General features: G+C 35.3%; 1 protein-coding gene across 1 annotated transcript in view; it reads left to right on the forward strand.

Moving 5' to 3' along the window:
* Window positions 1–11,969, forward strand: part of spz5 (spatzle 5 Toll-1 receptor) — a 43,938-nt gene extending 31,969 nt beyond the window's left edge. The window contains exons 2-6 of the mRNA XM_076413978.1: window positions 8,664–8,824; window positions 8,887–9,098; window positions 9,706–9,946; window positions 10,003–10,260; window positions 11,125–11,969. Of these exons, the coding sequence (XP_076270093.1) occupies window positions 8,664–8,824; window positions 8,887–9,098; window positions 9,706–9,946; window positions 10,003–10,260; window positions 11,125–11,293 (1,041 nt within the window). The 3' untranslated portion in view covers window positions 11,294–11,969. The remainder of the gene's footprint in view (window positions 1–8,663; window positions 8,825–8,886; window positions 9,099–9,705; window positions 9,947–10,002; window positions 10,261–11,124) is intronic.
* Window positions 11,970–12,976: the final 1,007 nt, after the last annotated feature.

The raw sequence follows: 12,976 nt of genomic DNA on the forward strand, positions 1-12,976 counted from the left end.
ATGATACCTGTATTTTTAACAATTAACATTCAACATATAACCAGCGTCATTTAACAATGTCTTGTTTTACATTTAACATATAATTATTCAATAAATGCAATAATATTTGACGATCGTCTTTCAATAAGCAAGCCCATGGAGCTTTCATTAACTTTCGTAGTTCTAAATTAATATATTATTAACTATTTCCTTTCCATGTGACATTCAATTCGAGTAACTAGTGTTATTGAGTGACTAGCACGCAAACAACAATATATATCGATTTATATAGTGTTGACAGTTGAAGAAAAAACTAAACTCATATGATACCTGTTTAATAATTAAAATCAACATATAAACAGCGTCATTCAACAATGTTTTGTTTTACATTTAACATATAATCATTCAACGCATCCAATACTATTTGACGATCGTCTTTCAATAAACAAGCCCATGGAGCTTTCATTAACTTTCGTAGTTCTAAATTAATATATTAATAACTATTTTCTTTCCACGTGACATTCAATTCGAGTAACTAGTGTTATTCAGTGACTAGCACGCAAACAACAATAAATGTCGATTTATATAGTGTTGACAGTTGATGAAAAAACTAAACTCATATGATACCTGTGTTTTTAATAATTAAAATCAACATATAAACAGCGTCATTCAACAATGTTTTGTTTTACATTTAACATATAATCATTCAACGAATCCAATACTATTTGACGATCGTCTTTCAATAAACAAGCCCATGGAGCTTTGATTAACTTTCGTAGTTCTAAATTAATATATTATTAACTATTTTATTTCAATGTGACATTCAATTCGAGTAACTAGTGTTATTCGATGAATAACTCATTATATGAGTGTACCTGTCTTGTCCATGTCAATATTAAACCTAATAAATTCATTCGAAAATGATAAACGAATTACATCATTCCTCGGTAAGTTTTTTTTTGTATCGGTAGAAACACCCGGCATTCTTATTATTACAAATTTGGCATTGACAGTACAAAATGGACGTTCTTCAATTGTTTTGACAGCGGCAATAAAAAACCAAGGAATCGGTAGCTAGATCGATGCTTGCAGAATATGATTCATCGGCAATTATTTATCGCCATTGTAGTTTTTCAGAAGTGTTAAGTCATCTAAATCAGTCAGTAATATGGGAATTTTGGTCGCCTACTTGATCGTTCTAAATTCCGAATCAGTTTCATGATATTTGCTATGGTACTTGAGATAATTAAAAAGCTGGCCTACTTTTGCTTTACTCATATATTTCAAATAAGTGTACTGATTTCATTTGGTACTAATATCTTATTAAGTATATTAAAATATTTTCATAAAAAGCTTAATATAACTAGGATTATTAGATATATACAAAATATCGTTTACTTATCAACCAGACATAGAGCCATTTGATTATCACTTGTTCAGATCGATACAGCATGGTTTGTCTCGCACATTATTTTGAAATGTGAAAATATGTCCGAATGTTGCGATAAAGATAAAGAACCCAGTGTACCCTAGTTGATGCCGAGCCTAAACAGTATAAAAATAATAATATAATTGTGTGACATATATACAAAATTAAATTACGAACAAAACAAATCCAATTTGTTGCTCGGTACCGGGTTCAAAGTGATCAGTTGGTAGTAGTTAAAATAATATTGTAAACAGATAAATGGTTTAGGTAGGTATTAATTTAAATTGTGTGTATTTGGTAAAACATAAAGTACGTCTAGTAGATAGGTTAAATAAGGTTTTTATTTAGTTATTACAACGATTATTACGTAGATATTTTATTTTAAAAAGTTTTTTTTTTGTTAAGAACCTAGGTTTCATTATTTTTTACTTTTTAGTGAGTTATTTATTTAGTTTTTGAAGCCGGTCCAATTTTTTTTTGTTAAAAATCTTTCATTTATATTATTACCTGCGTGTTGTGGTTTTCTCGTTGCTTCTTTCTACGAGTAGAGCTGAGCCGATTTTTTTTCGAAGTCAAATTAATCGTTGAAACTAAAGTACAAGGCAAACTATTGGCTTATAAATTAGTTTTAAGGGGTTATCTTTTATACTTGAACCTATATTGTGAGAAACCGGTACGATATATTTTATTCAAAGTGTTGTTCATCCATAGCCGCTACTTGTTCCTATCTTTCAAGCAATTTATGGATTCCATTTCCAGAAAGAACGATGCATGTTTTGAGGTTAGTTCTGAATCGACTAATTTTTTGGTATCTTCATAAGAACTGAAATGCTACTCAGACTGGTCAAGACTCGTATGTCGGAACAAATAGTAATCACAAAGAGCAAGATATAGAGAATACGACTTCCCATTTTGATGTTTTCAAGTAGGTTTTCTACGGTTTTGCAACATGGGGTCGAGCGCTGTCGTACTGAAAAATAACATTGTGGTGTCTTTGCTCGTATTTCGGCGGTTTTTCACGTAGTGCTCGGTTTAAACGCATCTATTGTAGTCGATAGCGATCCCCACTAATGGTTTGATTAGGTTTTAGTAGCACTTAATATGCACATCAAGCTGATTCCATCAAATACAGATATGTAGCTTGGAGCCATGGATATTCGGCTTTGTCGTTGATAATGATGAATGACCAAGTGGTCCCCATAATCTTTTTCGCTTTAGATTATCGTAATGGAACCACTTTTCATCACTAGTACAAATACGATGCAAACAACTTTGTGATTTAGCCGTTGAAGCAGAATTTTACACATGACCAAACAACTTTCAATGGCTTCAATACATACAGCACAAAATATCGAAGCTTTTGAATCACTACTATGTTCCTCAAGCGATTGGAAGTTGTTTTCTGAGTTACTCCTAACAATCATCGTCGAGAAACGCCTTCAAATCATCGTCTTCAGTTCATTTGGTAACCACCTAGGTTCCATAGAAAATGATGGAGCATATGTGAATTCTGGTAACTTTTTTTTCTCAATAAAAGCTTTTTTATAAGTGAAACAATGATCAGAGCTCATAATATAAGCGAAAATTACTTCTTGCCATATGAACAACTCAATAGATGGCGCTGTCGATCGTAACTTGGTAGAAATAGGAATAGCGTTTTATTTTTTGGCTACAAAATTTGGTCCGACACGACACGAGAGTAGTTCTTCTAACAACGGGAAAAAAGAGAAAGAGACGTCGTCGTGGCGGTCTTTTATAGCCGGGAACCGCATGGTACCAATCCGCCAGCGTTGCCAACCTTTGAACTTGATGTAGATGTAATATTGGTGGCCTAAAGGGTTGTAGCAGTCGCTACATTACAACCCTCCTAAACGTCTATGTGGTGCAATCGCCTAGGGACTGCTTATGAGATGGGCACCCAACTTTAGTCAGGAGTTTTACGGTATCAGCTGCCATCGAAGCAGTAGCAGGACGTAGTTCGTCTTGTACCTGTAAGTGTGGTACCTTAGGTGTCCCCTTTCGTGCTGCAAGGGTGTTCATGTGTTGATGTTATGCTTAATGGGCTCCTGTGGTCTTCGGCCACCGCGCTAGTCTCGTAGGATAACTTCAACCTTGTGATGGTGATGGGAGAACCTGTCGAGCGGATCGTATTGAGCTGGTTTATCAGTTATGCGCTTCGATGACGTCGGGGTCACCAATTGTAGGAATGTTGGTCTGGTCGGTCGGAATGCGTGGTTTATTTCGATCTTAAATGATACATGGATTAGGTAAGGGAAGTACGGAAGCGCTATGGAAGTGGTACTGTTACAAGGACTAGAGAAAAAGAAACAAAAAAAAAGAGACGTCGTCGTGGCCGTCTTTTATAGCCGAGAACCGCATGGTACCAATCCACCAGCGTTGCCAACCTTTGAACTTAATGTAGATGTAATAATTCATGCTTCAAATTCGTTATACATTTCCGATCTATGTTCTAATTCAAATTAATCGTCGAAATTGAAGTCCAAGGTGAACTGTGATCGCGCGACATGTAGAAACGAAGAGGACACCCCGTAAGAGACGCCAGGGGGGGGGGGGAGATGGCAAGGATGGCGGTGCATTTATGGCGAACCACGACGAAAAAAATCGATATTACTTTCTCGATCTCGGGTCGCCGATAATCATCTCGAAATAGAGTACGACGATACGCTAAAAACCCGCGCGGAGAACAATTGAAGGCCGATTTTTTTCCGCCGCGAATGTGGCACATCCATCGAATTTCGGTGAATCGCCGAACGGACGTACTTGAACCGGCATCACAATAGATGAGCGACGGGAGGGTCGGCAGCGGGCGCAGGAATAAAAAAATCGACATGATTGTATCATCCATCCGAGAGCTCGTCGAGAGTTAAATGTCATTAACGTTCGGTGGGTCCCTCGGCTCTGTGTGCTACAGATTTTTTCCACGATAACTTCGATTCGCGATATACGGCGATACAAAAAAAATTGTTGTCGATGCGGGGATTGACAATAGGACTGTAAGTGAAAAATCAGTCGCAGAGTCTTTGACAGATACGATATAGCGAATGTCAAAACCGAAAATTGCCACAAAAACACATAACAAGTCAACTGAAAGTCCCCTGCCTGACACATAGATGGTGCTACTAGAATTAAATCCATTTGTGTTTTAGTTATCCCTAACCCTCAAAAGGGGTGTGTATAAATTTGACAGCTGTCGGATCGTTAGTTTGTGAATTATAGGATTTTGAATGAAGCAACTTTTATTATTTTAAAAAAATGGATAAAAAGGAATTTCGCGTGTTGATAAAATATTGCTTTTTTAAGGGAAAGAATACAGTTGAAGCAAAAACTTAGTTTGATGTCGAGTTTCCGGACACTGCACCAGGAAAATCAACCATCAAGGATTGGTAAGCTAAGTTTAGACGTGGTGAAATGAGCATCGAAGACCGTGAAAGGACTCTCAAAACAGGTGGTTACCGACGAAAACATTAAAAAAATCTACAAAATGATTTTGAATGACCGTAAATTGAATCAAGACACTCTGAAGATATCAATTGAACGTGTACATCATATCAGTCACAAATATTTGGGTATGAGAAAGCTCTGTGCAAAGTGGGTATCGCGTGAGCTCACTTCTGACCAAAAACAACGACGAGTTGATGATTCGGACTAGTGTTCGAAGATGATGAAGCGTAATAAACCTGAGTTCTTGCGTCGATATGTGACAATGGATGTAACATGGCTCCATCATTTCACTCTGAAGTCCAATTGACAGTCATCGGACTCGACTGCACACGATGAACCTGCTCCAAAGCGTAGAAAATCGCAACAGTCGGCTGCCAAGGTTATGGCGTCTGTATTTTGGGATGCGCATGGAATAATTTTCATTGACTACTTTGAAAAACGAAGGACTATCAACAGCGATTATTACATAGCGTTATTGGGCTGTTTGGACGACAAAATCGCCGAAAAACGGCCGCATTTGAAGAAAAAGAAAGTGTTGCTTCGCCAAGACAATGGACCGTGTCAAAAATCCATGAATTGGGCTTCGAATTGCTTCCTCATCCACCGTATTCCCCAGATCTGGCCCCCAGCGACTATTTTCTATTCTTAAATCTCGAAATAATGCTCGCTGGGAAGAAATTTTCGTTAAACGAAGAGGTGATCGACGAAACCAAGACCTATTTTGAAGTAAAGGACAAATCGTACTACAAAAATGGTGTCGAACAGTTGGAGGGTTGCTATAATCAGTGTATCATCCTTGAAGGGAATTATGATGAAGAAAAAGAAATACTAATTTTGCCAAAAAAATGTGGAACTTTTCAATTGACCTGTTATAACATAATTTCAGAATTATTTTGCGTGGTCTTAGCAGGAATTTTATTAGTCTCCTTTTACCAACTAGGGGTTTATCTGGACTGGATCTACAGTTTACAGTCCACAGTCCTCAGCATTAAGCCTACCGACTGGCGGGTGACCAACTTAGAAATCATCCCTGAAGATATCCGGTCTGACCCAGCCTGGTTACTGGCGTGACTTGGATCATATTCCTTGTCGGATTTTGCAAACTTACGACCATGCCCCAGCAGGATTCGAACCCGCGACTATCGTAATAGTAGGAGGACCGTCCTTTCGCCTTTACCACTGCGACACCAAGCCGGCTATATAATTTTAAAATGCGAAAATATCTTTCAAAAAGGGAGGACGTTCTATGTTCTATATAAATATATATATATAATTATATATATATATATATATATATATATATATAATTATATATATATATATATATATATATATATATATATATATATATATATATATATATATATATATATATATTATTAATAAGCATGATGTAACAGAGAGAAAACATAACAGGTAACTTTAGAGAAAAGTTTCGCATTATCCAATATTCAGATGGTACTGTGATGTTAGTTAAGTTATGAAATAACTGAATTTAGGAAACAAAGACTATTACTTTAAACTTCAAAAAACTATTTTATTTAACGGAAAGAAGAGGCGACTGGTTGAATGGCGATATAAAGCGGCACTGAGGGTAAAAACAGATATCTTTAGATATCTCTCTCATAATACCATTCAAAATAGATGGTCTCTCAGAACACAATGCAATACTAGCCCTATGATATACGTCTCCCTCCTAAAGAAAATACCACACGGATGGACGTGGTTACTGTCCCAACGGAGCAGCTTAAAGTTGTAAAAATTGTTCAATTGGTCAAACTAAAGTATTATTAGACAATAATCCGACATTAGTAGTATTCAGAAAAACTATTCAAAAAAACATTTCCTATTGCTGTCAAATCTTAGAAATACAGAAAGGCGAATACCTAATCACTTTTTGTTATTTTTACCGGCTGCACACGTCATTAATTAACATTAATTAAATTAATTTCGAAAATCCGGAAATGTCATGTACGGTTGCTATGGTAATATTATGACAGTCGCTTGTTTCGACATGACGTTACCTCTGCCTACTATTCGTATTATTTACTTTTTCTCAGGGTTCATTGAACAGGTCTTAATTAAACACTTAATTGTCCAAACGGTGTTGCGACATGATTAAAAAGCTTTTTAGCCATTTTAACTTTTCGCGGACGATATGGACGGTTCTTATGCAAAAGATAACGACGTTATTGCGTCATGCGTTAGTTGCATTCATTCATAATTCATGAGATCGGCATTCCTGTGTCGATTTTATGCGTATTTTACATAGATAAAATCACCGATAGATTAATTAATATCGATTTTGTTGGGCGATTACATTTTTCTGTGTTAATCGAAATTGATTTTGACAAGAGCTCGACGCTAAACGTCCGTGATAGGTGGCGCTGTTAAACAGGAAATACTGTACGATAAACAACTAGAGTAAAGACATTTTTAGTGTAAGCTGATTGATACTGAATGAAATCAAGCACGCTGCGCATGAGGTATTAACAATTTAGTTTTTTTTTATTTCAAACAGCCATGTTAGCCTTTTTTTAGCATTTTTTTAGTATAATAAGATATATATTGAGAAAATTGGTATAAAATATTTTCCTTTATTTTCTATAATTGTTTTCGCGTCTTTCTGAGTATGGCAGAAATTATATCATACACAATCCTTGCAATGTAAGACGAATGTTGTCATGCTTGGTGATGATTTTACGTCTTTTATTTGCTATTGCTAGACATTTACAGTGTCAATTTCAATCGATTTTGGCATATTCTAATACATTGCAACCTACTGACCTCAACATATACATCGTAATACTTTATAGTTATGTATAGTCTATTCAAAGTTTATTTGTAAACGCGTCATCGAAATTTGTAACGTCAAAATGTCGCAATGTTGCCGCATCAACTCTGAGTTTTAGTTCAGTTTAGCTTTGACATACAACAAAATTCTAATCTAAATAAAATAATTCAAGAAAAATGTTATCAAATATAATTTATTTTAACATTATAGTACATCTAAAAACTACAGTTAATTATACAGCCACAATAGTTTATAGGTTAGAGTTATAACCTCTTAACACTATTGCTTTCAAGAATTTTGCATACGTCTGACAACTGGACGACTTTGACAGGCTCATTCGTTTACGTGTTCGAACTAATCGGGCATCATTGTGTCTCGTTTTAACTAGAATAAAATGAGAAGGAAAATATTGTCTGATTCTGAAACGAATTTACAAACTGTGGTGGGCAATATATCAAACATCTTGATGACGTATGTACAAAAAAATTTTGAATAGACTATTACCTTGACCTTACATGTTGTTTTAATTTCTCCTTTTGATTAAATTTGTAGTTGAGTCTCAAATGAGACTTTGGGCTAATTTGTGAATTTCAAAACCTATATTATATTCTTCAAGTATCCGAATAATTTACAAGGACTACAACTCTTGTAATTGTAGCGTTTATATATTGATAAATAATTACGTATTGTTTTATTTTCTCTTTCTTCTTTTCATATTTATGTTAAAATGTAAGATGTTTATAGAAAGTCCTTTATATTCTACCAAAACATTGTAACTTGGGCCTAATCAAAAATATTAAGTTAACTTGTGAATTCAAGATAATTTTTTCTATATATATTATATTCCTCAAATATACGTATAATTTTTAAGAACTGGCAACATTGCAAATTCAAATCCAAAGTAATTTACACGTTAGCCAACTAGAGGGCTAGTATTGAGTTCGTTGTCATGACAACTTGTTTATAGTGACAGAACGTAAACAAAAATGTTATTTTCAGTTATGTGTGCTGTTCAATTCAATCCTGACGAGTGACGCCGTCTGCTCGAGCGAGTACGGACCGAATCCCGTGTGCAGATACGTTCCGGCTCCTCCCGGGAAGACTCCAGCATGCGCCCGACCTGGACTCACCTACTGCGAACATCCCGATCATTATCCGAGGTGAATGATGGCCGCTATAACGTCAAAACTCCCATTTTAACCTTCCGATTGTCTTTTTTTAGCGATCTAATCTATCACCTCATCCAAAAATGGCAATTCAACCACAAGAACCTGATCATAAATGAGCAGAAAGACGAGTTCAACGCCCTGTTCTATCCGCCGCCCAGTACAGTGTACGGGCCGCCCTCTGTGCCGGACGTCGGCGGCGACCTCGGTTACCACTATCCGGAACCCGTGTACATTCCAAAGCCTACTCAGATATTTCCAGAACAAGGTAATAATGAGACTAGAGACGATTTGTTAGTTATTGTACTGTATATCTTGATTATTTAAAATATATGGAAGTTTCCATAATATTGGACCGATTTTCTTTTGTTTAGCAGTGAGTAGTAATGAATAGATGCCGTGTTGTGCGCTTGATATTTCACTGGAATGCTGACGGTAGTTTGATGGATGCTATACTCCTGAAGATCATTTTCTGAATATGAATGAATAGAAATCTCATTAGAATATATACAAATACATGTAAAATGCAAATTTATTAAGAGAAATTTTAACAGAATTAGTAAAATATTACTCTGTTGTTACTGTAAAACAAATTAAATATCAATGGTTTATTAAGCTAAATTTTCCTTTGTAATAAAATTGAATATACTAATTACAATGGCAATAGCTAATGTACTTTTTGAAAATCCAGTACAAAGAGATTTTTCTTTCTAAAATAGTATAAAAAAGAACAAATACATCTCTAATAAAATGGAATATAACATTAAGAGTAGAAATCACATCAGAACATTCAAATAGGTGTAAAATGCAATATCTGTGATGCTATAAATGCTGTTTCGCAATAAAACATCTAATTTATTGTCTATTGGTTTTAGGTGGATATTATATACCTCCCAAAGTCTACGAACAACCACAGCTCGTCCAGTCCAACTATTCCGTGGCATTGAACGGTTATTCCGATCCCAACTACAACAAAGACGGTACATTCCTCACCTACAAGTACTCCAGCGGTACTACTCCGCAAGTTACGAAAGATACTCAGTACAACACGGCCTACCAAACACCCACCTTCCTCACACCCCAGACCTATAGTCACGTGAACGGGATTTGGAAAAGGTTCGATTACCGATAGGTCACCTATAAGTGTCATTATTTACGGCCGACTGTTGTAGAAGTCAGCGAGTGAAACGTTCGATACGAAGAAGAAGGTACCTCCAATACCGAGATGGTGACTATCAAGTCAACAACGGCACCTCCTTGGTGAGGAGGAAACGGCAATCGACGATCACCGGGCAACCTTTGTGCAGGAGTCGTTCCAGCTACATCATGCCCAGGGCGGCTCTTAACAGCAAAGGAAACTGGATGTACGTGGTGAATATGCCCGAATCCAACCAGCAGTATACTCAGCTGGTGAAAAGCGAAGTCTGCAGGTGAGTCGATACCATACACACTATCGGAAACAACAACAAAAAATCGAAATATTTCGACGACAATGGAACGATAGTTTTGCCTTCGTTGTTACGGACCAGCAGGAATAATCGACAGGAAATTCGGTTTTATTGCAAAATCATTCATAATTATCGACATGGTATTCGTTTTAGAAACAATGGAACTTGTTAAAAGAACGTAATTATACAATTAGATGTTTGAAATTTCGATGATATCGCATATTTATGATAGGAAAATGTTACGCCAACAATAGTAATAATGTAAATTTCGAAAAGCCAATACAAAGAAAGTAGGTTTTCTTACTGAAATCGAGCAAAAAGCCAAATTCGCACCCTTAATAATAAAAGGGAATATACTACTTAACAATAGTATTGTTAATATACATTTTAAAATACAATAGAAATACCAAGAAAAAGATTTTCGTTTCTAAAACTGCAAAAAAGCGAAATTGGCCACTTTAATAAAATGGACTATACTATTAGAACAGATATTTTACTAATAATACATCGATATTTATATAAAATGTGATTCTACTTTGAAAAAAATTAACAGAATTAGTGTAACATGACTTTGTTGCTGAAAAATAATTACAGAATATCAATTTACAATAGACAAAAAAGCCAAATTCGTCTTTCAAATAAAATGAAATATACTATTATAATATAGATATCGTGGTATCAATAAAATAGAATATTCTATACAATTCTATTATCTATTTATATGGCTATCGAATCAAGAATTTTAATAAAATATAATATAATATCTAAAAGATATATACAGAAATATAGAATCCTTAAATTCGGAAAAAATGCAAACTTTGACAACGTTTTTTTTTTAAATTCCAGCGACACTAACTGTAACGGTCTCTGTCAGCTACCACAGGGTTACTCGTCGAAATGCGAACAAAAGTACGTCCAGAAAAGGCTGATTGCGCTCGAAGGAACCGGAAACGACCTCTACAGCGACACGTTCTGGTTCCCCAGCTGTTGTATATGTACGATTTCCAACAGTTAATGGACGAGCGATCCGAAACTGGATCAAGGATGTGTAGCGCGGCAACACCGCACGACTGAAACGTCAGCTAGGCTTGGGTGCTTCACTGGGCATCAACGTTTCATCCACCATTAATTATTAATCATCATCTCCACTGCCTCCCCCTCAACCTTTACCCCCCCCCCATAACCCACTTGTATGATTCCTTTTTATTTCTTATTTTTTTACCGCGTTTTTTTTAATATCTTTTTAATTTAATTCGAGTATTAGTTAGGTCGACGGTTCTCAACAACTTGACATTACATAGACTAGTCATAGATTTTAATTAATCTACTTCTCACACATCCTCTCACGTCGAAATACTTTATGGAAAAATATTACCAAGAAAACAAACAAGTTACCAATTTTAAATGTCACTCGAATATCGAAATTTGTTGACAATTCGCAGGAACCTTTTATTATTTCAAAATTTGACGATGAAAGGTTCCCGATTGTCAAGTTATTGACGTTTGACTTAACGCCGAGGATTTTCCATGGAGTATAACGGAATTAAAATTAGACGAAATTTATGCACAATTCTTTTCACGTTCACTCTTTATTCACGTTGAGGACGTCTGTCGTTTTAGTTTAGTTTATTTTAATGTACATAATGTACCACTTCCTGTAAGATAAATAAATTATTTTATTTTTCCGTCAATTATTTTTTTTTATTGAGAAACAAGTGAAATCAAAAGTTGTGTTGATAAATAATTGCCTTAGATAATTTTATTTGCCTTTTATATCACTACATAGTATAAAACAAAGTCGCCTTTTCTGTCCCTATATCCCTATGTGCGCTTAAATCTTTAAAACTACGCAACGAATTTTGACGCGGTTTTTTTCAATAGATAGAGTGATTCAAGAGGAAGGTTTATATGTATAATACATGCATAATATACTAAGGCAACATTGCTAATTTTAGAGGTTTCTAACGTGATGTCGTAAATTAACCTATTTTTTTAGGCTTATTTTAGCAATTAGCAAAAACGCTGCCTAACCCTACGAGTTAGATCAAATTAATGTACTACAGTATTGTACACCATAAAAAGGTCTACAAAAAAGTCCGCGATGGTATATGTTTATCTTTTAGGGATAACCCACATTAACCATTTTTATTATTTACTTTTTACGTGAGAAAATGGCTTATTTACGAAGCATATTTTAAGCAATACGGCATTAATCCTTATCGAATTAAGTACCTTAAATACAGTGTGCAATTAATAGAGATCAATATGGTTCCTTACAGCATGTAAATTAAACAAATATTTTCGGAGATATTACAAATTTAAAATTTGCGTTTAAAAATGTGTAATGTAATAAAAATTGTATGAATTTAGATATTCCAAAGATAGCAGGAAATCTTCATAGTAAGTATAGGGGAAGAGGAATTGTTTTACTCCAAATTTAATGCGTGCAGGCCAAGGGCAGTAATGAATGAACCAAAAATACTGGATCGATTTTAATCATGTTTTCATTGAGTGACATAGGCATATATATTTTATGCCCGTGCAAAGTCGGAGCGGGCCGCTATGTTTTTATATACAACGTTCATATTTTTTCTGTAGTGTATTTAATTTAGTATCAGCATTGCACCCGTGCGAAGCCGGGGCGGGTCACTAGTTTTCGAATAAAAGTATAAACACTTTTCCGTTGAGATGTTTCTAG

This window comes from Rhynchophorus ferrugineus, unplaced genomic scaffold (genome assembly GCF_030347505.1).
Source record: "Rhynchophorus ferrugineus isolate W39M unplaced genomic scaffold, kcgeb_rfMv2 rfM9, whole genome shotgun sequence".
Classification (NCBI taxonomy): domain Eukaryota; kingdom Metazoa; phylum Arthropoda; class Insecta; order Coleoptera; family Curculionidae; genus Rhynchophorus; species Rhynchophorus ferrugineus.